A 26,113-nucleotide genomic window follows, 5' to 3' on the forward strand; every position below is an offset into this window, starting at 1 on the left:
GTCACACCCTGACCACTGCGCTCTGCGTCACACCCTGACCACTGCGCTCTGCGTCACACCCTGACCTCTGTGCTCTGCGTCACATCCTGACCTGTGTACTGTCTGGCTTATTCAGACAGCTGCTGAAGGCAGCTTGCCCCCTGGGTTGCACTTGCCCCCTGGGCCAAAAGTTGCCAGTCAGCCCCTGACTGAAGGTGCCCAAGAACACAGTGGCCTCTATAATTCTCAAATGGAAGAAGTTTGGCACAACAAGGTCTCTTCCAAGAGCTGGTTGTGGCAGCATCATGCTGTGGGGGTGTTTTTCAGCAGCAGGGACTGGGAGACTGGTCAGGGTTGAGGGAAAGCTGAATGGAGCAAGGTACAGAGATATCCTCAATGAAAACCTGTTTCACAGTGCTCAAGACCTCAGACTTGGCTGTAGGTTCACCTTCCAACATGACAAGTACTCAACCAAGACAACACAGGAGTGGCTTAGGGACAACTCTGTGAATGTCCTAGAGTGGCCCAGCCAGAGCCCTGACTTGAACCCAGTTGAACATCTCTGGAGTGACTTGAAAATGGCTGTCCAACGACGGTCCCCATCCAACCTGACTGAGCTTGATAGGATTTGCAAACAAGAATAACAGAAAATCTCCCAATCCAGGTGTGCAAAGCGTGTCGTATCATACCCAAAAAAAGACTTGAAGCTGTAATTGCTGCCAAAGGTGCTTCAACAAAGTATTGAGTAATGGGTCTAAATACTTAAGTACATGTGATATTTCAGTTTTTCATTTTTAATAAATTCACAGACATTGCTAAAATTCAGTTTTTTCTTTGTCATTATGGGATATAGAGTGTAGATTAATGAAGAAAAACGAAATTAAACAACTGAAGTATCAGGCTGCAACATAACAAAATTGAAAAAAGTGAAGGGGGTCTGAAAAATTTCTGAATGCATTGCATACATAATGTAATATGTCTAGCATTAACACAGTAGTTTTTTTTTAGTCCCTATAATGCCCACCCCAGTACCGAGAGTCAAAGATTATACCTGGCTAGTGTAACTTCACCTTTAGAAGCTCCCATTCCCTTAAGGCAAGCAGGCCTAGTAGTACTTGGTTGCCCCCAGAACCTATTGCACAATGCCATAGTCACTGGCCAAGTGGCATAAGGGGATCAGCAAGGATATAACAAAAGTGTACCTGTGGTCCTTGGGATTGTTTGGCATGGATTGATGTTTTATCAGATGGGTAACAGTAACGAAATCCAGGAGTTGAGGGCAGTGGCCAGGGCAGGCTGCAGGCAATATTGTACATAAGGGAAAGATTTCAGGGCAGAAAGCCAATCACAGCATAATCCGAAGACACCCAGGGATCAGGGCAGGCAAAAGACAATTGCATAATCCCAGGACAGACAGAACTCAGGGCAGTTGGCAGACAGTGTAATCCAGGGAAAGGCAGAGGTCAGGGACGGCAGCAGAAAATAGGGTAATCTAGAGACAATTAGCAAGGTCAAACCAAGAGTCACACAAACAGTGCTGTGCCAGTGAAGCCAAAACCTTGGATGGTGATGCTTAAATATAGTTCCCTAGTCACTGACCAATCAGTGTCAAGGAGGCAAAGCAATCTAAGCAAAAATGCTGCCTACCAACAAGAACAGAGCCCAAGGGGAGCTCCACTGCAGGTCAATGAGAGTGAAGGGAATGTTGCCACCAAAGCAGGGCCTGTTACCAGCAACCAATGTGCAGGCTTTGGAGATGACAGTGACTGAGCAACAGGCTGTAGACAGGCTGAGACAAGGGGTGTGGGAGCATGTCTCGCACTTCTTACAGTTTCCTCCTGTAACATAGATTTATTACCTGTTTATTCTGTCAATAGAGCCATTATGTGTTATTTGTTAAATATGAGGCCCACAGCCCAGATTGGCTGACTCTTCACTTCAGAAGAGATTTTGTTTATCTGGCCAGCACTTAGAGAAGTTTATCAATTATGCTACTACTTTTTATTTATCTCAGCAAAACTGTTATTATAGCTACCATTTAGAAAAACTTGTTTAAAGATGTTAAGTAACTGTATGAAGTGATGTTCTCCCACTTCAAAGGTCTAGACCAGGGGAGACATCAAGATTATGAATGGAACCATCCTTTTAGAAAACATTAAGCCACACTGAGCTCATGTGTATACTTATTGACTCAGACACACATCTTTGATACTGGGCACAAGGGAGAGCTTGGTGCACTTTAGCAATGCTCACTGTCTGCATCTTATATATCAGTTCTAATTCAAAACTTTCAGTAAAGAGCAAAAATCTTGCTGTTGTAATACGTTTAATGCAACTTTATTGTTTGAAGTTAAACTGGCTTTGTTGGTTTAAAGTGTGATTACATACAGTGTAAGCATACTTTATGACATTGCAACTCCTATGACTGTTTCCTAGGCTAGTTCTTAGGGCTGGACAATCATATTCATCATGTACATATACACCAACCCACCCTTCTCTTCCCTTTTTATTTTTGTACAATAGATAAATTCACCTACACCCAAACTAAAAGACACCAATTCAGTAAACCAGGCATATGGGTTGTTATTCATATGACTAGAAGGCTATCTGTGGGTGAACTCCTTTCAGTGCTGAGAAATGTAGTATGGTTATTATCTTTCACCCGTAGCACCCAGAGAAGCAAGTGTGGAAATCTAGGAAAGTTTATGTGAAATATACCTTCCCCCAGTAGGCCCTGGAAAATTGATTCACCTACCCTGATTTATGAAGAGGCAGGGTGGTTTTCAGATTAGGAGGATCTGGCACAAGAAGAGGAAGACACCCCATACATCTGGTTTTAATTTTTTTTAAGGCGTGAATGGGTATTATTATTATTAAGGCATTTTATTAAGGCATTTCTATAGCACTTTATACAGTGTTTTACATTCACATCCGACCCTGACCTCACAGGACTGACATGTCCCTACCTCAAATACAATAGCCAATTTAGACAGAATACCCATAACCTACTAGTATGTCTTGGGAGTGTGGTGAAACCCCACACAATGAGTGTTGCAAGGCAGAAGTGCTAATCACTTTGGTTCCTAGGTAGTTTCGACTTCCATTAAGGTTCATTTATGTATTTATTTATGTAATCAATCCACAAGGTGGCTGTTATTACTGCTCTTGTCTAGAAAAGCTTTATCTGAAATAACCTAAATTTTTCAATATAAAAACTTAATTTCTCGACCTTGCCCATAAGCCTTGCCCACCTGTACCACTAAGCTCCCTCCAATTGAGATCACCCTGTCTAATGCTCAGCAAAATACTTTTTGAACCACCTCCCGTCCGCCGAACTTTGAAAGACGTCCGGCGGGAGTCTCCTGGATGCGGGTGGGCGTCTTACACCCACTTCCTGTCCAGGCCATTTTTCAGTGTTCAGCGCTGCGGTACTTTGGATGACGTTTATTCCGTCATGCAACGCTGTACTGAAAATAATTTTATACCATTTTTTGGGGACAGATAGAGCTTTCTTTTGGTGATATTTAATCACCACTGGGTTTTTTTATTTTTTACTATATAACAAATAAAGTACTGAATATTTTCAAAACAATGGTTTTCCTTTTATTATTTTAGGAAACATTTATTTGTACCCAATTTTTTGGTAAAATATAAAAGGCGGGGTCACGTTGGGTAAATAGACACCAAACATGTCAAGCCTTAAAATTGCGCGCACCTGTGAAATCGCAAAAAAACACCATAGCCAAAATTGGTCATAGGCGGCGCTTTAAACGATTTTAGCGCTCATCAGTTTAGTGTTATCAGTGATTGATGGCCCTAAAATTATTGCTTTCATTGCGACATTTGCGGCGATATGTAACACATATGTGCAGCATAATTGGAGCAATCATCGTTTTTGCATGTAGGCACCACTAATGCATTTTTGCACATATATCTGCTTCATCAGCTTCTCTGGTTTCTGTACCGGAGAGTGACAGAGGAATGCGGAGGTGATGTAGTATACATCACTTCCTGCATTCGGAGAGCGGAGGGAGATCAGGTATTGATCTCCCTCCGTTCTCAGTGCACAGAGCCACATCGCCCGGGATGGATGGACGCCCGGGATTGCGGGGACGGCGGGGACAGCGACGGCGAGCAGAGGTAAGGAGGGGGGGCGCACCCTCACTTGAATCATATAAGCGATCGGGCGCCTTTACAGACACTGGACCGCTTGTATGTAAAAGGCCGTTTAAAATCCAGGCGGTTTCCCGCTCGTGCGCTCGAGGGGGCACACGCGAGCGGGCACGAAGGATGTCTAAAGACACCCACCCGCATTCAGGAGGTGGAAAAATATACCCTCAAATCCACTTCCTACAACCCAAGACACCAGGGTGGAATCCCAGAAATGCATCAGACTCAACTTCTTCTGGAGAGAATCCTCAGCCCTGTGCAAGCTCCAAAAAAATGCATTAACCTCAATTCCTGGAGAGAATCCTCAGCTCCGTGTAAGCTCCAAGATACAATTTGGAGCTTACACAGGATTCCTCTCTTTGTGCCCAGCAGCCAAATGAAGGAACAGGGAGAAAAGAGAAGGTTAATGTACAGCTAGTGGGACTGGGTATTAAAGTGCACCTGTTGCTTAATTGTGCATGAGCAAAGCACAGGTTCACTTTAATATATAAAAACATTAGCTAAATCTAGGTAATCTAGAGCTTAAATATCCTATTAAATGTGTCTAGTTGATTGTGCAATGTGTCTCTGTAGTTCTATGGATCTAATATTGCTGTTCCTACAGCACAGATCTGGCAATTAGAAATGTTTGTTTCAAAATTGGCATCATTGAACACATGCCAGCTGTGAAGGGATCAACCAGTGTCGGTTTTGAAAAAGTCTTGCTCAGAATAGGGAGACCTAAACATATGTGGAGGGAGGTGCCATCTGGCAATGCCAATACCTTACTGAGTAAGGTATCCCAAGGATTCTAGCCCCTTTTTAAATCTACAATAATCACTGGGAGAGGTTGCTTTTATTTGAAAGGGATTTTTAGTTATAACTTTGTACAGGCGATACAGACATGCAGCTCTGTTTCCCAATAACCAAGTAATGCAAATGTGTATGTACATGTGTATGTGAAGTCTCATAAATATTGAGCCTTCCGTATGATTTCAAACTGCATTACTGAGGCTTATCTTACCTATCTACGACCAGCTTTAGTGACTTTACTAAGTATTCAAAACAACCACAGCTATATCTCCTTAATGAACCTTTACCAGATGTGCGTGCAACTTACGATTTGACTGACTAATGTCTTATTTTACCAGCTAGTAATCATGTTTTTAATATTCAGGTCACACTTTGGTATTTTCGCTTTGGATCACTGTGCATCTGGCATTTTGAAATGGCAACATTCATACAGTTCCCAATCCTAGGAAACGTCAACAAGGTTTAGAAATACGTCTGACAGGCCTTCACAAGTATGTGTTATTCCCATCCTATACTTTATTACAAAACCATTCTATGTCGTGGATTCCTTTGCTTTAAAAGGTAACTGTTCTTAGTATGCATCCCTGAAACTGCCACATCGTAAACTTTATGAGCCAGTTTTAATAACTGAATCACAGAAAAATGAAATTTATTTATTTGTGCATTCAGTTAACAATTCGGCTTCACAGAGTCTTATTATGCTATGAAATGAACATAATGTAGCTGAGAAAAATGAGTCCACATTAATCAAAACAAGCAGTTGCCTCAGGTAGCTTGATCTGGGGGCTCTAGCAAGGTAGCCAACTGTTGAATTTGTTTAATTTACTTGCTGCAACTTGCTATATATGAAAGGGGCACAATTACAACAAAGAAACGCTTAATATAAAATGTCATAGTTACATCTGTGCTTACTGATGTTTTATTTTTAATTATATAGAATATAAAGTGCACTCAACTTGCCTTAAATGTATCTATGTGTTCAATACATGTGAAATGCAGGCTGCACAAAGTGCTTGCTAGTACCTGTGTTAGGGTCAGTGGAAGTGGGCTTTTGTTTGCACCAGCCAAGTTTTGATTTTCTATATAAGTCTATAGGAATGTAAAACCTACATGAAGCAGGTCAAATGACGGTTGGGAGGGTCCAAATGCAGGTCAAATGGATCTGTCAAGGAATTATAAAAAATCTCACAAGCATCTCAAACTGATGTCAAAATGATCCCATTGACACAAATGCAAAGACCGTCAACATGAGTCCTTTGCCTTAAGATGAACCCCTTTGTCCCAGTAGAGCCTCTTGGATCCTACATGTAAGCTGTACGCAGGGCCTCGATTTCTCTTGAAGTAGAGCCTAAGCCCTGACCTTCTTAATACTAAACCCTGCCCCTATAGGCATTAAGCCTTTCTCCATGTCATTAAAGTAGAGGTTCTGGCATTTAATAGTTAAAAATGAGAGCTGCAGTTTAGAAAGAAAGTGGGGCAAACCATTGACTTGGAAAGAAGTCAACATCTTGAGTACTGCAGGATCCAAGTATGAGGAACACAGGGACTGATGTGAAGATTAACAAAACAGTTTGTAGGCATCACAAAGTACTACTATTGTTACTTCAGATTATTTAGGACAAGTTTAAGATTACTTTAATGTATCACTTTTGGATAAAGTTGGGAAGGATTAGAAAGTCTGTTGGGTTTTGTTGTTGTCTGTTAGTGGGGCAGGACGTGCAGGTAAGTCACTCCATTGGGGACACAAACAACAATAAAACCTTTTTTCAGAAGAGTAAGAAAGGGTTGAAACCAATGCTATTGTATGTTCTTGCCCCTACCCCCATTTTATCCAAAACTATGTTCCCTTGTTAAACTTAGTGTTGTTTTTTGCAGCTAGGCTGTAATCAGCCTGAGCATTGTTTATGCTTTCTGTGCTATTTTTTTAAGTATTGTGTACCCCTAACTTTCTCTCCAGAGTTAATGAGCAAGTAAAACCATAAAAAGACTAAAGTGACTAGAACCTAAGTTTGTTACCCCACAATAAGCCAAGTATTACATGCTGAGAAATTGAATGTTAGCCTGCTACACCATCTTGGGGGTCATCTTTAACCATATAACAACCATATAACCATGTTAAAACAGTTCTGGATGAGCTTAGAATTTAAAAGGATCAGTGAAGACACAGTGGAAGCAGTTTGTAAAACAATAGAGTTCACAGACCTAGACAGTTGAGACCTTTGTTTTCTTACAGCTTGGTGTGGGGGCAATTCACAAAAGTGTGCCCCAAATATGGCATTGTACACAGAAAAACATAAGAAGAACATGCTGGAAAAAAATATTAGTGTTCTTTTAAAAACTAAATGGTGTTTATCAGAGTTGTTGTAGAGACTTGATAGCAGGGCTGCAGAAAAAAAATGCATCTACCAAGAAGGAGTTGAGAAATTAGAAAAATAATAGCAAATAGTAAAAATGGAGCAATACATAAGGTGAGATAATGTTCCACAGCCGTGCCAGTTCCCTTAACTGAGCTGAGCCACCATATAATGATCATGGTAATAACAGTATATTTTGTTATAATGAGAGTGATAAATCACAGCTGTGACTTGTTTCTTAGGTGTCTCACCATGTCAGTAACTAACATAAATACCTTCCAAGACTTAATAAAGATCTTATTAGTGATATAATTTATTCTATTCTTCTCCAGAAGAGGTCTCACATCACTGAACAGATTTAACTGTCCAGTAGCACCAAGTGAAAACGCAGGACATCATGGGAGAACAACATTACTTCAACTCTGTGGGAACAGCCAATATTTCGTTCATGTGTTGCTGAACATCTTTTAGAGTAGGAAGGCAGATGTTGGGTGTACACTGGTATTTCTGTTTATTTATAACTTTAATAACAAAAATAGACACTTTGGGGTTGATTTACTAACCTTATAAACACACCACGAACATGTATACACCTCTGTAGTGTGTTCCCTCCCAGCATGATCTATGGGTGGAATCTAAACCCCTTTGTAGTGTGTACACACCCAGCAGGTGTGTTGTGCAAAGCCCTGCATGAATTTGCAAGGTGATGTTGTGTAAATTAGCTCTATGTTGTGTTGCTTGCGTTGATGAATGCAGGAATGTAAATGCATGAGCTAACCATTTTTGTCTAAACTGTGAAGCAGCATTATATATGCATCATGTGCATGATTTTTCCATATATGGCATTAGTAGAAATATGCTTTTAGAGACTTTTTGGTTGATAAATACGTTTTGCTGTGTAAAAATCACACGCACCTAGTGCGTGCGTGTGTTTAGGTTAGTAAATCACCCCCTTTGTGATGATAATGATAATCTCTGCTTATTTGTGTTTTTCCAGTGAAGCCTCAGTTTAGGAAAGGATCTGTAAAATGCTATGGGCCTCTGTAGAGGAGAAGGGGTAGACACAAATTCTCTGACTAATCAACTCAATGACACTGCACTGGCAGGAATAGGATTAAACTGAGCCTATTCCTAAGATTTACATTGTTTATTCTGAATGTGGTCAGGAAAGTTAGTCGAACCTGCCAGCTTGGTTCAAAATGTTTAATTAAATGTAATCCCTTGTGCATATATAACAGTACACATTCATGATAGCCATCTGCACAGTACACACTCTGTACAGTACACGTCTGCTGCTAATGTACAAAACCAGAGTATCACATCTACTTTGAACCAAAAGCTGCTGACAGGTGTGAAGTGTCGAGCATCCAAAGCTTGAATATAGCAGCAGCTTTCAGTAGCTCCCCTTTTTCCCTACTTGACTCAAAAGAGAAATATGAGGTAACCTTTTTATCCCATAGTTCTCTTTAGGGTCACGGGAGGACATAAACTAACCTCCTCCCGTGACCCAAAGCTCAGTATATAGCGGGCTATACAGCCAAGTTTAGGAATTTAAAAACCAGAGACATTTCCCCTAACCAGTTCAGTATTTGAAATGAACATATTATGGTGCACTGAAAATGACTCCATTAGTATTTTAGACTCTTACTGTCTATGAGTCTAATCTCTGGTGTACTTATTAAGAAGCTGTGTCTAGTTTTCAAAGTTTATGTCAAGCAAACTTTACTGTAAATTGATAAATAATAAGCTGTCTTTATTTGAAAAAGTTATTAATCTTTATCTGCATTGTCCCTCTTTTGTAATGAATTCTATATTTAGGTGGTGAAGAGTGAATTAAGAGATTATTGGCTTTCCTACGGAGCATAGGGATTATATTAACAGTGATCGTAAATCATTTGAAGTTTCTCAAAGAAATCTGGAATTTCCATAACCAGTGGAGAAGTGTACATATTGGATTGTATAAAACTTCAATACTGAACGCCTCCCAAAGTAAACAAAATGTCCTTTCACAGCCCTTCCCTAAAATCTTATTGGATTGTTAATGAGGAATTCCACTGTGTTAACTCCTTCGGCAGATATGGTCAGGTCATTTACTACAGAAAAGTAACTGACACATACATCAGCACTCATGTGACAAACATGTCAAGCAGTGATGTCAACTTTTTCAAAAGACTGTACCATATATAGGTGAATACAATATTTATGACAATAAGATATGTATAAGCCCATACATATAGATCATGTACAATACAGTATTATGAATGTTGACTATATCTGGTATAAGTGTGACAAGTAAGAGTCTTGTTAAATTGTAAAGACAACTGATTATATAAAATAGATGCAGTATAATGATTATGAAAATGAAAATCGATTATGCGTAGCAATCAGTACTTAAAAAGCTACCAAACAAATGAATGATAAGTCATTAATTGATTAGTATTTCCTCCTCCATGTAACAAATTCCTGTGAACACACATACCAAGAATGCACAATGAACTCTTACTTCAAGGAAGCAAATTGCTTTTTGGGGATTGGGGTTTTGCAGAGTTCTACAGTTATACCCAACAACATCCAGGTTGTTTCCTGATTCTGTGGAGTTAAGCTGGATTGAGAACAATTATCTAATGAGTTTGGGTATTTGTCACTCAACTCCCTCACTGTGTAGGATTCTCTATTAAGCTATTTCCTTACTGCTTACGCTGTAGCTGTCTGGAATATATGTCTCTATAATAATATCTGTCTATCTATAATGTTAAAATAAATGAAAAGCCAGCACTTTTATATGTGTTATTATTTTCACAGACAGAGTGGATTAGGTTATATAATTGTTCTTTACTCACCAAGATGTGTGTCAGTTGAATAGTTATGAGTGGAGATCCAGAAAGATTTTGACACAGGTACGGAGGTGGCTCTACCTTCAAAGAAATTATATAACTGGCTGCTGAGATCATGTAATCATTGTACTGTTTTGCCCCTGAAATTCTAAAAGAGAAGAAGAGAAGAATCAATGTTGATCCTCAATAGAGACTACAGCATCAGTCAATTTTTTCTCTCTACTCATTAAGCTCAACAAAAGTGCAAAAGTGTTTTCATACAGGTAGTTAGTGTCCAAAGATCCATTACACTCAAACTTGATATTTAGTTTTGGAAATGTTGGTGACACCTACTAGGTCTTTGATTTCCCATGGACTCTGTTGGAAAGATTTTTTTTTTATTGTGGTGCAAGCAACAGGTATAGTAAGCTTGTCGTCTTATAGCAAAAGGAGCAGAAAGCAAAGTCCAATGCATATTAAAATAAAGTTAGAGTAATAAAACCCATCATCAGGGATTTCATTAATTGACATCTACCATAAACTAAATCATTAGTAATAGTAAAATAACCATTTTGGAAAATATTTTTTTTAAATGCCAAAATTCAGGTTTGCATGATCTAAAAATAAGGTTCCCTAGAAAATCCTAATGTAAAACCTGACCATTTTAAAGTTTGAAAATTGATACCACAGATGTAAAACAGGTACTTAAAGTTACTTGCATGTACTTTTACATAGCTTTTGAAGCACCCTAAGAGCTCAAACAAGGATTAACACAAATTTTGGGCCCTGTCTACTCTGCTTTTACACCTCACTATTAGTCTGTAACGCTATCTAACATAGTGACAAACCGATAGTGAAGCCCAGGAGCAGAGAGGAGGCTTAGCCAAGCACAGCTTCAGTTCCGGTAGTTGTTTGCATGTTAAAGCTGTCCAAGATTTAACACCTTTATGTCCTCTGCAAGTTATGTGAACACATCAACTTCAAATAACTTATTTACATCTCTGCCATCAATTGAGCAATTCCAAAGTGAACACAAGTAGGGCCTTGATTTCCCACAAAGCCAACCAAGGCCCGGCCTTGGGGCAGCAGGGAGTAGAGGGGCAGCAGGTGTGGAATTCCTATCTCCTGATGCCCAGGCGCATAGTTGTTTTCTACATTTAGCCCTGCGTTGGGCAAGCAGAGCTAAATGTACACCGGGGAAGCTGCCGCTTGTTTTGTACAAGTGATCTCTGCGACATTGTATGCAGCCTGCAGGTCTGCCATTCTCCATGCCCCCCCTCCCATTAAGAATGGCAGACCTGCAGGCTGCATACAATGTCAGGTGGCGGGTAGGGGGGTGCATTGAGGAACCTGGCCTTGGGGCAGCAGAGAGAGTAAATCCAGCCGTGAACACAAAGAAATCAGCCATGTTTGTTCAGTTCCTAGGCCTGTGTTAATGACAACTGTTTTTCCTATGCTATAACCCGCCTTCATATCGCAATATTAGGCATGTTTGCACCAAAACATTATCACTGTAACATCCACATTACATAAATGATTTCTTCAATTCTGAAAACTTGGTGACTCAGTTTAACAGAGACAGAGACATTTCACAAAGCTGTTTTTCCTCTTGCTTGGATATTATTTCCTTAATACTAGAGCTATCCACCTCCTATCTCTTAATTCTCAGTTCACAAAGACGCATAACATGCTTTATTAAGTATATTTTGTATGTAATCGTTTTTTACCACTTCTAGTGTTATTATAGCACTGTTGGTGTTTTTTTTTTTTTATTGGCCCTCTTTACAAAGATTACCACTCAAGTTATATCTCCTCACAATAACAACAGCTTCAGGGAGGTCATAACTGGTAGTCTCAATAGCTGTCTATGAAGGACAGAACAAAAAAGCAATTGAAGTGGTAATAAAGTAAAACTGCACAACATAAAAATAACAATTGATGGGGAAATAGGACCTTTAACAGATACATGTTCATTTCAGGTGGAAAATAGTACAATAAGGGTACACATCTTTGTTATTTTGTTAGTGTTAGTTTGTCAATTAAAGGTGAACTCTAGGCAGATATAAAATATGCTCATTACTGCAACTCTTTATTTATTATTAGACAGGGCTCAGACCAGGTGAAGAAAAAGCAGGACAAGGAGCCAGCCAGTTGTGCTACAGAGCAAGGAGCATATGAATACAATCAAGCACAGTGAGAGGGAGCTGTGTTCATCAGTCTGCTGCTTCTTTTTTTACTTCCAAATCACTGATAAGAGATAGAGAAATGACTTACATGTGTTGCTGAACGGCAACAGAGAAAAATCAGGTCCCCTTTCACTGTGCTGTGGGCAGAGCTGTGTAAAACTCAGGACTGGATGGACAGAAATACAAACAGTTTGGCAGGTAAAGCAGCTCCCATTTATCTAATTGCTCTATGTATTTAGCTGTTTGCCTGGAGTTCAACTTTAAACGTTTTTAGGAGAAAATCATCAGGAGACAAAATGAGTGGTCTCATCCATCTTACTGAATTAAACGTATTGCATTATCTGTCAATATGAAATGTTAATTATTTTACACTACAGTTTAACAAGACAATGTACTAATCGTCATTTTTCTGGCACACAGAGGGTTATACATGTAATTCCTTTGATAAAACGGGTGATGAATGACTTCATGTAGCTCAGAGCCGGATCACACAGCCATTCCATTTTTGGACTCAGGATCTGTGATATGCCCACGAAAGGCAGCACTGCACGATCCTTCAGATCTGCAAAATGTAAAATAACAAAAGTGGCTGCACCAGTGTAATCTATATTTGTCATGGAGCATGCATACAAGCATGGGTACACGGGGGAACACGGATAGGAAGGTTGTACCGTCCTCAGAAAATGAAATAATGATAAGCAGGTAATTGAAGTGTCGAAAAAACGAATTACGGATTCCCCATGCGGTAAAGTTAGCATTCCTGAGCTGAAGAATAATAGGAACGGGGTAGATCACTAGCCTAGAATAGTTTTAAATTGTGTGCAAAGCTATATTATATATCAACCAGAGATTTCCGGGGAAATGTTTAGTTTTGCAGGAGGGGAAAAAAAGGCACTAAATAAAACCAGAAAGTGTTTAACCTACTTCACCCTGTTACACTAAGTAGACACATATATAAATAGAGACTGGACAACAGCCTGCCCTGTCAAGACATGACAATATGCAGAAATCAAATGGGAGCTCACGGAAACCATTGCCAATCATAAATTCCAGAAGAGATAAAAATATGATGGTTAACAACACTGTTACTGCAAAACTGCCATGTTTTATTTCTATGGCTAATTCTTTGTCTTCCATAATTTGAAACTGCACAAACAACAGTTGCTTGTGAGTGTTTTCTTCTAGCTGAAGGCCAATTTATTTTACATTATTTAAAGTGTGTAGTATATAAAGTCTATATTTTTTTGAAATGATAAAATTTCCGAGAATGACTGTTAACTCGCAAGTAAACCTCTGTGTGAAGGCTGTGTTTTTGCCCTAATCGCCACTGTTCCCCTTCGCCACTATTTCTATCACCGACACTTCTGGTTTCCATGTGCTTCCTCTTTGGCCATTGGGTGACCACTTAAGATGTAACTCCCACGCATGTGCACAGGAGTTACCTCCTCCCTGTCACATACCTTAGGGGAAGCATGAGATGACGAGGGTGGCCTCTCCAGTCCAATAACCCCTGGAGGGTGGAACAGGTGCTCAAGGACAAAGAGTGGCATGGGTGCTGGAAGATAGCGTAGTCACCATGAATGCTGGGATCAGTAGTGCAGACAGAAGGTAAAGAGTAGAGATCTTTGATAGCGAGGTCCAGGTCAAGCCAAGTCAACAACAATCAGGCAATAAGGTACCAGAACAGCAGACAAAATGTAGTCAGGGACAGGCCAGGTTGATAACTTGTGGGCAGCGAAGTCAAGAACCAGCCATGGTCAAGGGTACAGAACAGCAATCGGAAGGGCAAGGCAAGTCGGTTCGGTAATGAGAGATCACAGTCAGGATACCGGAAACAGGAACTTCAACAGCAAGGTACAGATGAAGATCACTCAGCATGGAAGCTAAGATGTCTCATCCTTAAATAGCCCATTTGGCACCATAGTCTGTGCATGAACACGTGTCAGGGTTTCTTACCCTTCCTCGTCCAGTTGAGCTGCAGCATGGCTGGTGTGCAGTGTGTCTGACACTGTTTGTTCCTTTTTGGCACCCTCTTATGACCAAATTCATCATACATCATTGTTCGGCTAGTGGAAAACTCTTGCAAATTCTTGTCTCAGCGTGATGATGCAACACCAGTTCACTATTAAACCTTCCACTGGTCCATTTAGTCTCCACCCTTACATGTGTTTAGATCTACCAAGTGATCTGCTGTTGTTCCTGTTCTCTGTGTATGACCCTGGCTCTGGCTGACTGCTCTCCTGGTTCCTGACTCTGGCTTTGTTTCTATTGATTCTGCTCTCTGTGTTCCAGGAGCTGGTTTGGCTGAGTACCTGCTTTGGCATCTGACCTCTGGCTTGGCATCAACAATATCCTTGCCATTTTTCTTTATTGTTACTTTCAATAAACTTTTATTTTTAAGCTGCACTTTAGTTACTGTCTGGTTTTTTGGTTCCCTGACAACACGTCCGCGTGTTGAGACAATGCACAATTGTATGCACCAAACTGTGCCCATGCACATGAGCAGGCACTTGATTCTGGCTTCCTAAAACAGCTCGATGCATTGCTAATTCACTGCATCTTAGAAATGCCGTGAATGGGCTGAGTGTGTACACTGCACAAAGTGGCGCAAGTTTGTTTAGGGAAAAAAGATTTAGCAGGGACTTGTCTCTTCTGGCAAAAATCCCTTCCTTCTCTGCAAATTTTTATATTTCTGGCTTTAAAAATTGAACTAGAGCCAGAACGTTTTTGAGAACAAGGAAGGGATATAACCAGCGTCTGCTTTTATTGCCATCTGTGTCTCTTTGGAGCAATTTTCCTTCACTTCTGTCCAATAGCCACAACAGGATGTGAAAGGAAATCCCTCCATGAGACAGAAGTAACTGGAGTTCATCAGGGTTATCAAAACTAGTGCCCCCAATTAAAGATTTCCCATCTATTCCTGTTCTGATAACAACTCATAATTTGGGATTTTCTTTTATATTTATTTTCATTGGTAATGGTCACCAGGACAAATAGCGAGGCAGAATCTCCCTAATGGGGACACCTGACCACTCTATCCAAAATAGGTTTTGGCTTGAGTTGTACTTTAAACATTAGATATAATCATTCACATGGCCATGTGCAGTGTGGTCCTTTATTACATTCAGGGTGGTGAATGTGGACACATAAATATTCAGCTCATCATTTACTGAACAAGCAATAAAAAGAATCCATAAAGGAATGATAACATAATTGCATGGGGTACTGGGTAACAGTTAATAATTCCGCTATGCATACCATTAACATCCTAGCATAATTAACATGTTTGGACAGGACCCCAGAATCTGTCCAGGAAGTTAGTTCTATAATTCAATTTTAAATAAGTTTGTTCTCTCTAAAGGGAAATTACAGTTAAACAAATTAAACTCTGGTCAGAGAAGACATGTTAAGTACAGCCGTGAAAGGTCCTTTTCTCTACATTTAAAGCCCAACTCCAGCCAAAACATATTTTATGATTTTGGTTAGAGTTGGAAATGCGTATAACCTTAGGTTTTTATTGCTGTCTTTGTTGGGGAGATTTCACCTCACTTCTTGTCCTGGTGACCACAAAAAGTGAGGTGATATCACCAATATAGTCAATGACAGAAATAAAATACTAAATCTGAGTTAAAAAAAAAATTTCTTCTTGTCTGTGCCCCCTTGGAGACCACACAAGAAGTAAGTGTAAAATCCCCCTAGGGGTTACAGAAATAATAATAATAAAAAAACTTGACAGAGGTTCCTACCCTTCCATACTCTAAAACTAAAATAAAAAATTTATCTGGAGTAATGCTTAAAGGGTTTATGTCAAAAACTTATTTTTTCTCATTTTGAATATAGTATGCAAGGCTTAGAACACCTGTTGGGTTTTTACTACCCAGGGTCCAGTTCATACGACTAACCATTACTTTCTACCCTGTTGAAAAGGTTTCACCAAACAGGAATTTTTTTTAAATCTGCAACTGGGATACAGATAGAAATAGAATCTGACAGGTGGTTCGAAACTTTCCCTACTCCCCCTAGGGCCCGGATCCCCGGATAGCAGCAAAAACCCAACAAAAGTACTAATTCTTCCATGCTCTGTGCAAAATTAAAGAAAATAAAGGTTTTGGCTGGACTTTAAAAGAATCAGCCACACGAACATCATTTTCATTGTCACATTGTGAACAACATCAACTCAATCTAAGTCTTGTCAAAAAACCTGGTGGGCCAACCGAGCCTTCACCTTACAAATCCTACAACATGTTTTGTTAGTTGGACTCCTTCTAGTAGTAAAATGTTTGCAAAACTTCCACCCGGTAGTATCTATTCAAATGCCATTTATATAACTTTGCCTAAATTAATGCAAGTGTTTAACTTTTATTGGTTCAAAGGATTTTCATCTTTTGAAGATAAGCTATGTATCCAAAACCTATCCTCCTGGTAAGGGCTTGCTTACTATATACATCAGCAGGTAAAATCAAAGAAAGAAAGATTTGAAACAAGACCACGTGTGATACAATGTGATATATGACTACCTAAACCTGTATAAGGTTGTTTGGGCACAACCTGTATTGTCTGATCTGGAAGCACCCAGTAGTTCGGATTTCCACAAATAAATAGCCTGACATGATTATGTCGATTTCAGGTGTACGCCACCTTTTACCTAGGAGTGAGAACCACCTACCACATTCAGTGAAGGGTAGACATGGGTAAGAAACATTTAGATGGATTAGAAATACTGTATATAAAATATAATGAACAATGGCAATGATTTGCTTAGCTAAATTATACCTTTTGTCACACATACTCGCTATATAAGATTATGCGTTATGTCCCAGTTTTTCAACTGTCTGGGGTGATTTTGGCACAAAATAGCATAAACATTTTTATGGGCACTCCAGTTATCATCTGCTTCCCAATGATGTCTTTCCTAACATTGATTGTGAATAGGAATGAGTGAACCTCCTGGAATTGATTCATTGAGGGTTCAGAGAATTCTGCAAACCTGAACTTCTCTCTGAATCCTATTACAGTCTATAGGCAGTAAATTCTGTTAGGAAGTTCTGGTAGGGCCAGTAGGTAAACTACTCTTAACAAAAGACACTGGGCACTGCCATTGGCACATGTACCAATGGACAATGGAAAAAATAAGTCAATGAAAATATATATATATATATATATATATAGAATTGGTCTTTTCATGCATCATTGTGGACAACATTGAAAATACACAAATCCTTTAAATAACATGCTTGGGTGATACCCTAAAGAAGTGAAGGGAAATCTCTCCAATGGTGTTACAAAAATGTACAATTTTAATTGACAGTGTAAGCACCAGCTTAAACTGGTAGCGGATATTTGGCTGTGAAGTTGATTTTTTTTTCTTTTGCCAATTAGCTTGGCTTACATTTAGAAGCAGTATCCAAATCTAGTTACTTGCAGTTTGAAAAAAAGGCTTATATCAGGTAGTATCAGCAGTGACATGTGCTATTTTCATCAAGTGGTAAAAGGATTGCCTTGGCCTGGTAGATAAAAATCATCCAGTAGTTTGCTGAGGCTGTCCCTGTTCTTGCTAATGCCAAACTGTCCTGCTGCTGGCCAATTTTAAACTCTCATTAAGAATTAAAAGAACACATACGATCTAACAGTATACAATTAGTCAGCAGCAAGACATTTTAAGCATGGATAATTTGTTGAAATACACTGGAGAAAAGAAGTACAGGCAGGTGTTTTTTACAGCAATTAAAAGACCTCGGGTGATACTACAGTGTAAAACTGGCCAGGCGCAGGACAATTTTATTCAGCAAGGCTAGGCCCAAATTTACTAGAGACAAAAAGCACAGGTTAGGGTTTTATTACAACAATTAAATACTGCAGTGGATACAGCAGTTTAAAGTTGGCCAGTGCGGGAGAGTGCAAGTAGTGATACAGTATAAGGCTGAAAGCCTTAGAAGGTGTTTCTTTAGTAATAAGCATTCTTATAAATTATCACACAGGAGAAGGTAGGCTGTGGCCAAGGAAAACGAGCACAGAAAGCCATAATTCTTGAAAAGTTGTTGTGTAGTGGTGATGAGTAATTATTATATATAATTAGTCACTGGCACTACTTTACTAAAAGCTGATACCTAACCACAATACATCATTCAAGTGGAAGTGACCGCTGCAGAACCATTAATGCAAAGGACACAGCAATGTTTACTATTCGAGTAATTTTATCCAGCTTTATCTTCAGATGCGATTAATCTAATTGCTGAGAGTCATGTACTAAAATTCCTTGATGCTTTCATGGGCTGCCTACAGTAATGGCTCCAGTGATGGATTCAAAAAATCTTGCATAGCTGTAAGTTTTTCAACAGAAATGAACTCTGTTCTTTAGTTTTGTTCCTTTGCAAAATAAATATATTTTAATGCCAAAATAGCACTTTCTGCACTGATTGCCCCAGGGGTTGGTTTTGTTAGAATGGCATGCTAATTCCATAACAGTTTACCCTTTTTTATCTGCGTATGATAATATTGGCATAAGCAATGCATACTGCGGAAACTCTCCTTAACAAATGTTATCAGATTTAATAAAGCTAAAGTCAATGAACACTGAACTGACATGAGCTTCTTAGCTGAACCCGATGGAATTCACATTTTTAGCTTCTAAATGATTTAAAGATGTTACTCTCAAATCCTGCACAGTAAGTACTTATCTGTCACTTGGAAAAGATTATGTTTCTAAAACATCATATGAAGCAAGACAGCAAGATAAAATCATAGCACTTATACTAATATATGCAGATAAACGAAAGCATGAACTCGGACGGCTGAAGTTAATTTAAGAGGATTTAAGAGCACAGTGGTATGGTAGTTAACACTGTGGATTTGCAGCACTGAGGTAACTTCTCATAAAACAAAGTTTGTATGATAATCCTTTGCTTGCTTTCTCCAAAGTTTAAAAACAGTGGAGGAATCTCCCACTGGGTCAAGCTTCAGTATCTTGCTAGTCGGCCTCAAAATACCTGAACACCTTAACAATCTGATTGAGTGCAGGCATTGCCAGCGTGGCCGACTAGCAAGATACTGAAGCATTAAGGGGTATCTCAACCACCTCTTTTAACCTCTTGCCATCCGCCCGTAGTAAAAAAACGGACGGACGGCACTGCAGCATCGCGGCACACCACCACCCCCAAAAAAAGGGGAAAAAACCCCCCCAAAATGTTTAACTCCCCCACCCCCACGTTTACGCGCCTATAAATGTAAATACGCGTCCGGTGCCCCAGCGCGCAAAAATTACAATTGCGCTACACATGTTACATATCGCCGCGAACGTCGCAGTGAGAGCAATCATTTTAGGGCCATCAATCACTGATAACACTAAACTGATGAGCGGTAACAGCTTTTAAAGCGTCGCCTAGGGCCAATTTTGGGTATTATCGTTTTTTGAGGTTTCGCGCGCGCACGCAATTTTAAGGCTTGACATGTTTAGTGTCTTTTTACCCGACGTGACCCCATCTTTTATATTTTACCAAAAAATTGGGTAATAATAAATGTTTTATCATTTAATATAGGGGAAACTGTTTTTTTTTTTAAATTTCGGTAATTTTTCCTTAATATAGTAAAAAAATAAAACCCCCAGTGGTGAATAAATACCACCAAAAGAAAGCTCTATCTGTCCCCAAAAAAGGGTATAAAATTCATTTCAGTACAGCGCTGCATGACGGAATAAATGTCAGTTAAAGTACCGCAGCGCTGAATACTGAAAAATGGCCTGGATGGGAAGGGGGTTTAACACCGCGGATGTCAACTGGTTAAATACTTATTTATGACTGAATTGGATACTTCAGTCCAAAAAGAGAAAAATTATTTCAAGTAGTTATAAGGGCCACTGCTTACAAGTAAAATGTTTTCTTTTCTTAGCAACCTGTTCTTGGTTCTGTCAGTATTCTTCATGTAATATGGCTGATTACCAAGTCTGAAACCTCCTTTTGTACAAGGTGTAACTGTTTCTTCAGAAAGTTTCTTCTTATCAAACAGAAAGATCTATCTCTGAACCCTGAGGCTGCCAAAGTAGATCCTCACCAACTCATGATATGGATTGTATAATTTCAACTGCAGATTGTATGTTAATCTCAGAAAAGTTCAATAGAAGTAAAAGAATATCTTGAAGTTAAACATCATTTGTATGTATTGGCCCCTTTCTGCACTTAAACAAAGTAATAATGAGCAACTTATTTAGCCGGAGGCATTCATTAGGAAAAATCATATCCTTCACTTTTCCTTGTAAAAGTGTGAAGGGTCAAAAATGTATCATACACGGTGCAGCTAGTAGTAGTTAGTCACATTTGACTGGACTTGTTCTGTAATGTTGAAGACATTTGATAGCTTCTCCAAGCCACTTCTTCAGTTTTAATGAGTGTTACGAAGATACCCCAGCATTTATATCCTCACAGGTCACACAGATACCTTTATTTAATCACCATGGACTGTAAATTGACAGAACCAAGAACAGGTCGCTAAGAAAAGAAAACATTTTACTAGTAAGCAGTGGACCTTATAACTACTTGAATTACATTTTCTCTTTTTGGACTGAAGTATTCAATTCTGTCATAAATAACCATTTAAAAGAGGTGGTTGGGATACCCTTCGCTGCTGTGTGCGAATTATGCAGTTAATCGTCCAAGAACAGGATGGGAAGGGTGAAAGATGAGGAACTACCTTTTTCTATTTACATAACAGGGTGGTTCCACAACTTTCACACTTTCCATCTTGTTCTTGGACAATCCACATCTACATAGTCTATGGTAATTGGATTTAGATACCTGTGCTACCTAGATATAAATGCTGTACAGTGACACATCTAGGGTATGGCAGGCAGAGCGCGTGCCCTGGGCATCACTTGGGCAAAGGGAGGGGCTGCACCACTCTGGGAAAGAGGTGGTGTTTGTCCCTTTAGATAAACTGTGCCCTATTTAGACTTCCCATCAGTGTGGAACCTCACTGACAGCGCAGCCACTTATTGCTCTCACATGTAAACAAAGAGGTGGTGCAAAGGAAGCAACACTAATCACTTCATTTTGCCAGGCTCTGACTGATAACACTATCTAATGCAGAGAGTAAGTAATGTAAGCATTCCTCTGCCCCGGCTGTTTGCTTTCATGACAGCAGCAACTGGCTGAGCTGTTGGTAAATGCAATCTCAGCAGGTCTATGTCGGGGGCAGACCGACACCATTGCCCAAGGCTGGGGGGGGGGGCCCAATGAGATCCAATCCTGCCCCCCCCCATTGGAGGAGGCATGGTCCAGCACTCCAAACTGAAGTGGCTGCAGTAAGGTCCTGCGGTTGCTGGGGACCCTGGGAAGCCTTCTGGGAGCTTTGGCCCACACAATTTCCCTGCTGAAACACTCAGCATTTGCCCCTGCTGAGACCCTCCACATCTGCCCCTGCTGCGATCCTCCACATCTGCCCCTTCTGAGACCCTCTGCATTTGCCCCCTGCTGAGACCCTCTGCATCTGCCGAGACCCTCTACATCTGGCCCGCTGCAATCCTCCACATCTGCACCTGCTGAGACTCTCTGCATCTGCCCCTGTTGATATCCTCTGCATCTGCCTGTGTTGAGGTACTCCGCATATAAAAAATCTTGCACTAGGGCCCTTTGTTCCTTAGGTCCGCCACTGGTCTGTGCTGAAGGAAGGTCTGAATGGGGCACAGCTTAACTAAAAAGAGATACACTCCTCTTCATCCTTTGGACCGGGGATCAATAAGCTTTCCTTTTACTGCAATCAGTTAGGGTCCACGCTGATGGAAGTCTGAATGGGCCGTAATATAACTAAAGTAGCATACACTTCTCTTTATCCCTGGGGGATGGGTTGGCTAAGCTGTCACTGCAATCAGTTGTGGGTCCATGCTGATGGAGGTCTACAGGTTCATTACATATGCTATGCTGTACGTTTCCTATTCTGCTCCGGCTCCTTCCATATGACATACTGTACAATTCCTATTCTGTTCCAGATTATTCCATACGGCATGCTGTATGATCCCTACTCTGCACCACTTCATTCCTTATACCATATTAGTGCATTCCCTATTCTGCACTGCCTTATTCCATATGCCATGCTATGTGACCCCTGTATGTGTCACCTCCTTCCATGCACCTTGTTGTGCATGTTGTATTCCACACTGCATCATTCTGTACACTGTGCTGTACATTTCTTATTTTGCACCAACTTTACAGGCTCAGCAGTGTAAGTGTGTGTCTATGTGTGCTAGCTAACGATAGACATCACTAGCACTCGAGTGTGCTGGCTAACAGCTATAGCATGTGTGTCTGGGTGTGCCAGAATGAGGCTGTCAGGTGTTTTGACAGGAGCACAATTTCAGCACTTGCCATAAGCAATATTTACCATAGAAACACCCATGCTGGATAATTGCTGGGGGAAATTAACTCTGAAAGTGTCCACTGAACCCCCATACCATCTCACTACCATAGCTGGAGACACTACTCCCTTTTATCAGTTCAACCAAATAGTTGTGCAGGCATCCGGCTTCTGCAAATCCTAATGCAGATGAATTGGATCACTCATCCCTAGAAACCATAGCTAATGTGATTACGTATTGTGCTAACCCAAAAAAGATTTAGAGGCCAATGTTGAAAACAAAATTGTAACAACTTTCTGGACACATTCTTTGCTCCTTTTTGCTATACTATGAAAGTGGTGAAAATAACCTAGCAAGATCAAATATATAGATATTGCTAAGTTCTAAAAAATGTTCAACTATTTCATTAAACATTTAGGCCACTCTTAACCTAGCAGTATTCATTATCTTCAATAAAAAAATCTGAAGAATGATCTTTCATTGCAATATAAAGACTTTGCACCATCAAAGCATCTCTATTTCATAAACATCTCAAGGCCTTTTTAAAAATGTCTGCAGAAGAGAATGATTGATCTTAATGCAGGAAACTGTCAAGCACAAAAGTCAAAGCTAGATTTTCATCATTGATGGCTGTAGGTACGCAGTCATTGGCACCCTAAGGAACCACAACCTGTGAAAGTATCACCTCTTTTATAAAGAACATTTTCTTTTACTGGTCCATATCAAATGTGGAGTATTGTGACTGTAAATACACTTATCTGCATCTTTATTGAATAAGGAAAAAAATGTGTGCGAATATTGTCTTATCTCTTAGAGAGGCTTGCCGCTATGGCTTTAGGCCTAACTGCATTATGGGAAAGCTGGAAGTCACATATGTTAAAGGAGAACTATGAGGTGAGTGCTTTTCACTCACCTCATAGTTCTAGCCGACCTGTGACAATGAGACTGTCACAGGTCGGCTCAGTAGATCGGGAAGTGAGCGAACACATACCGGCGTTCGCTCACTTCTCGATCCTGTCACAGCTCTCTGCCGTGACAGGGGAGTGGCTGGATTCCCCCCTCCGATCCTCCAGCACTGACTGGCGGAACGGACGGGGGAGGGGGCGGGTACAGCTGGCTCTGCCTCTAGATAGGCAGAGCCAGCTGTCGCTTACGCAGCTGCGGCGTCTCAGTATACCGCAAGCTGTAGTTCGCGGTATACTGCGGCGTCTCAGTATACCGCTAGCTGTAGCTCACGGTATACTGAGCTTAGGGTGATGGGAGGGCACTAGTTTGTGTCCTCCCGTTACCCTAAGGAGAACTATGGGAAAAAGCCCTAACCCCATAGTTCTCCTTTAAGGGTTAGAGATTTTAAAAAAATTACTGAGGACTCAACACTTTTAAATATCTGTACTGAGATTTCCCATGCATTTCCCATTAGCTCTGTCAGAAAGCTCCAGAGGCATCTCAAGGCATTACAAGCTGCTTCGCCAACAGTGGTTGGATTGTGGATTGACCTTTACCTGTAAACAGCAATCAAAAGTGTGGAAATGCTGTGCCTTATTTATCGATTTACTTTTCACAAGAATTATGAATCGAGAACCAATCACAATCGAACTTTCATTCTCTAACTGTTATTGCCTAGTTGCTGGATAATTTGGGCAGCTTTTGTGTGAGTGACTTTGAAAACTGAAAAAAAGGAAATAAACTACCGAAAATCAGGTGAAAAGCTTTTTAGTAAAATGTTAGTGGTCTGACAGTTGCTTTAGGCCAAGTGAAGTTTTTATTTACAGAGAACGACAGTTTTTCAACACTAAGAACATACCTCGTATCACTAGGTTTAATCTGCTTGTAGTGTCGATGCATTGTATGGTACAGCAACCCAACAATTGTGGTGCGAGCTTGAATAAAAAAAGAGTTAAATGGAAAACATTACACACATGTCTCACGCAAACATGAAATATTCTGTTAATTAAAGATCACTTTCAACACATCACACCAACTCAATAATTGACAGCATTATGTTGTGAAAACCAAGTTCTTTACATGCTCGAAAACATTCTTTACATTCTATTTCTGCCACTCCTTTCCTGAGCTGCTAGAGTCTTAAAAAGAATTAGGCCACGTCCAAGCTGTTACAGTCACCTAAATAACCAAAAAAGTGCTCTCTAAATAGTAAAACCTAAACAATTTTGAAATGATTTCAGCGATTTGAATCCTAACTTGCTTTTTACATAGCATAACAGGGAGAGAAGTGGTGGTGTGGACAGATGTTTAGTTTTTGTAAAGGAATACTTTGTAAGAATTTAGAAGAAAAGGAGACAGAAAACTAGATAAATATATTAGAAGCATTGCTTGTATGTATAAAAGCATATTAGCACATTATAACCGACTTCCTTGTAGACGATCCCCTCCATCGCCGGTGCTTCTATCTTCACCCAGTTTTCTTCCAGGTTGAGGCTAGGTTCACACCTAGGCGATCTGTTTTTGCGCGGTTGTTGTGGGTTTTCGATTGTGCAACTGTACATTGTAAACCGCGTTTTTCAATGCATAGAGATGTCTATGGGACCCATAAAATAGCTCCTGCACCTTTTCGCGCGACAGGCGATTTTGGTCGCGCGACAAACAGCAAAGGTGTGAGCAGTCTCTATTGACTTCAATGCCAATCTGTGTTTTGCGCGATATCGCGCGATAAATCGCCTAGGTGTGCACCGGCCCTCAGTGTTTTTGGCCTCTTGATTGGGCAGGCTAGCATTATGTAATTCCTGCATTGCAGCTCAGTGCGCATTAAAAACAACTGTTGACAGGCAGATGGAAGCTTTCAAAGTCTCTTCGGTCTAAAAAAAACCTGCCTGCAATTTTTGATAAGAAGACTTTACTTCCACTTTAAGGGGAAAACACCCAAACCCTGTGCCAGCTTCCCAATTGCAGATAATGTAAAGTTAACGTTGACCACAAAGGTTAATTTAGTTTTTAGGTTTTACTCTCTGGTATTTACAGAACCATTAAGAAAGTCAGCTTTTTGGAGGAATGGATTGCATTTTCTTGGTAAAAGTTTAAGAAAACCAGGTACCAATATACACCTGTAACTACATAAAGTTCAATTTGTGAATGGTTATAATAGTCTAGCCTTACCTTTCAGGAATTACATGACACATCAATATATACTTGTGTTCTTTCTGTCAAAGCAGAAATGTCACTCTGAGTGTGACGATGTACAGCTGTTTTATCTATTGCCTGAACATAGTGCTTACACAGACATTTAGAAAATTGTCATAACAAATGTACCTTCAAGTTTAGATAATAGAAAAGTAAAGGTTTTGTTAGTTGACAGCGTTGCACTTCTTCGGGAGCATGGGCCAGGTTTTAGTTATCAGCCTTGAACTCAGGCAAGAGACTGGGCAGTCAACATGGGGGCCTTACAGCTGACATTTCTTCTGTGATAGGGAGAGAATACAACTGAATGGCAGCAATTACACCTTTTTGAAAGAGGCAAAG

The 26,113-nt window shown here is 40.1% G+C and overlaps 1 protein-coding gene across 1 annotated transcript in view; it reads right to left on the minus strand.

Moving 5' to 3' along the window:
- The window catches only part of ADGRD1 (adhesion G protein-coupled receptor D1), a 486,234-nt gene that overhangs the window by 340,893 nt on the left and 119,228 nt on the right, over nt 1-26,113 (minus strand). Inside the window, exons 16-17 of the mRNA XM_018566815.1 lie at nt 24,441-24,516; nt 10,136-10,277 (exon numbers count right to left, since the gene is read on the minus strand). Coding sequence (XP_018422317.1) covers nt 10,136-10,277; nt 24,441-24,516 — 218 coding nt within the window. The remainder of the gene's footprint in view (nt 1-10,135; nt 10,278-24,440; nt 24,517-26,113) is intronic.

The sequence above is a fragment of the Nanorana parkeri genome, unplaced genomic scaffold (genome assembly GCF_000935625.1).
Source record: "Nanorana parkeri isolate BGI_ZX_2015 unplaced genomic scaffold, ASM93562v1 scaffold978, whole genome shotgun sequence".
NCBI lineage: Eukaryota > Metazoa > Chordata > Amphibia > Anura > Dicroglossidae > Nanorana > Nanorana parkeri.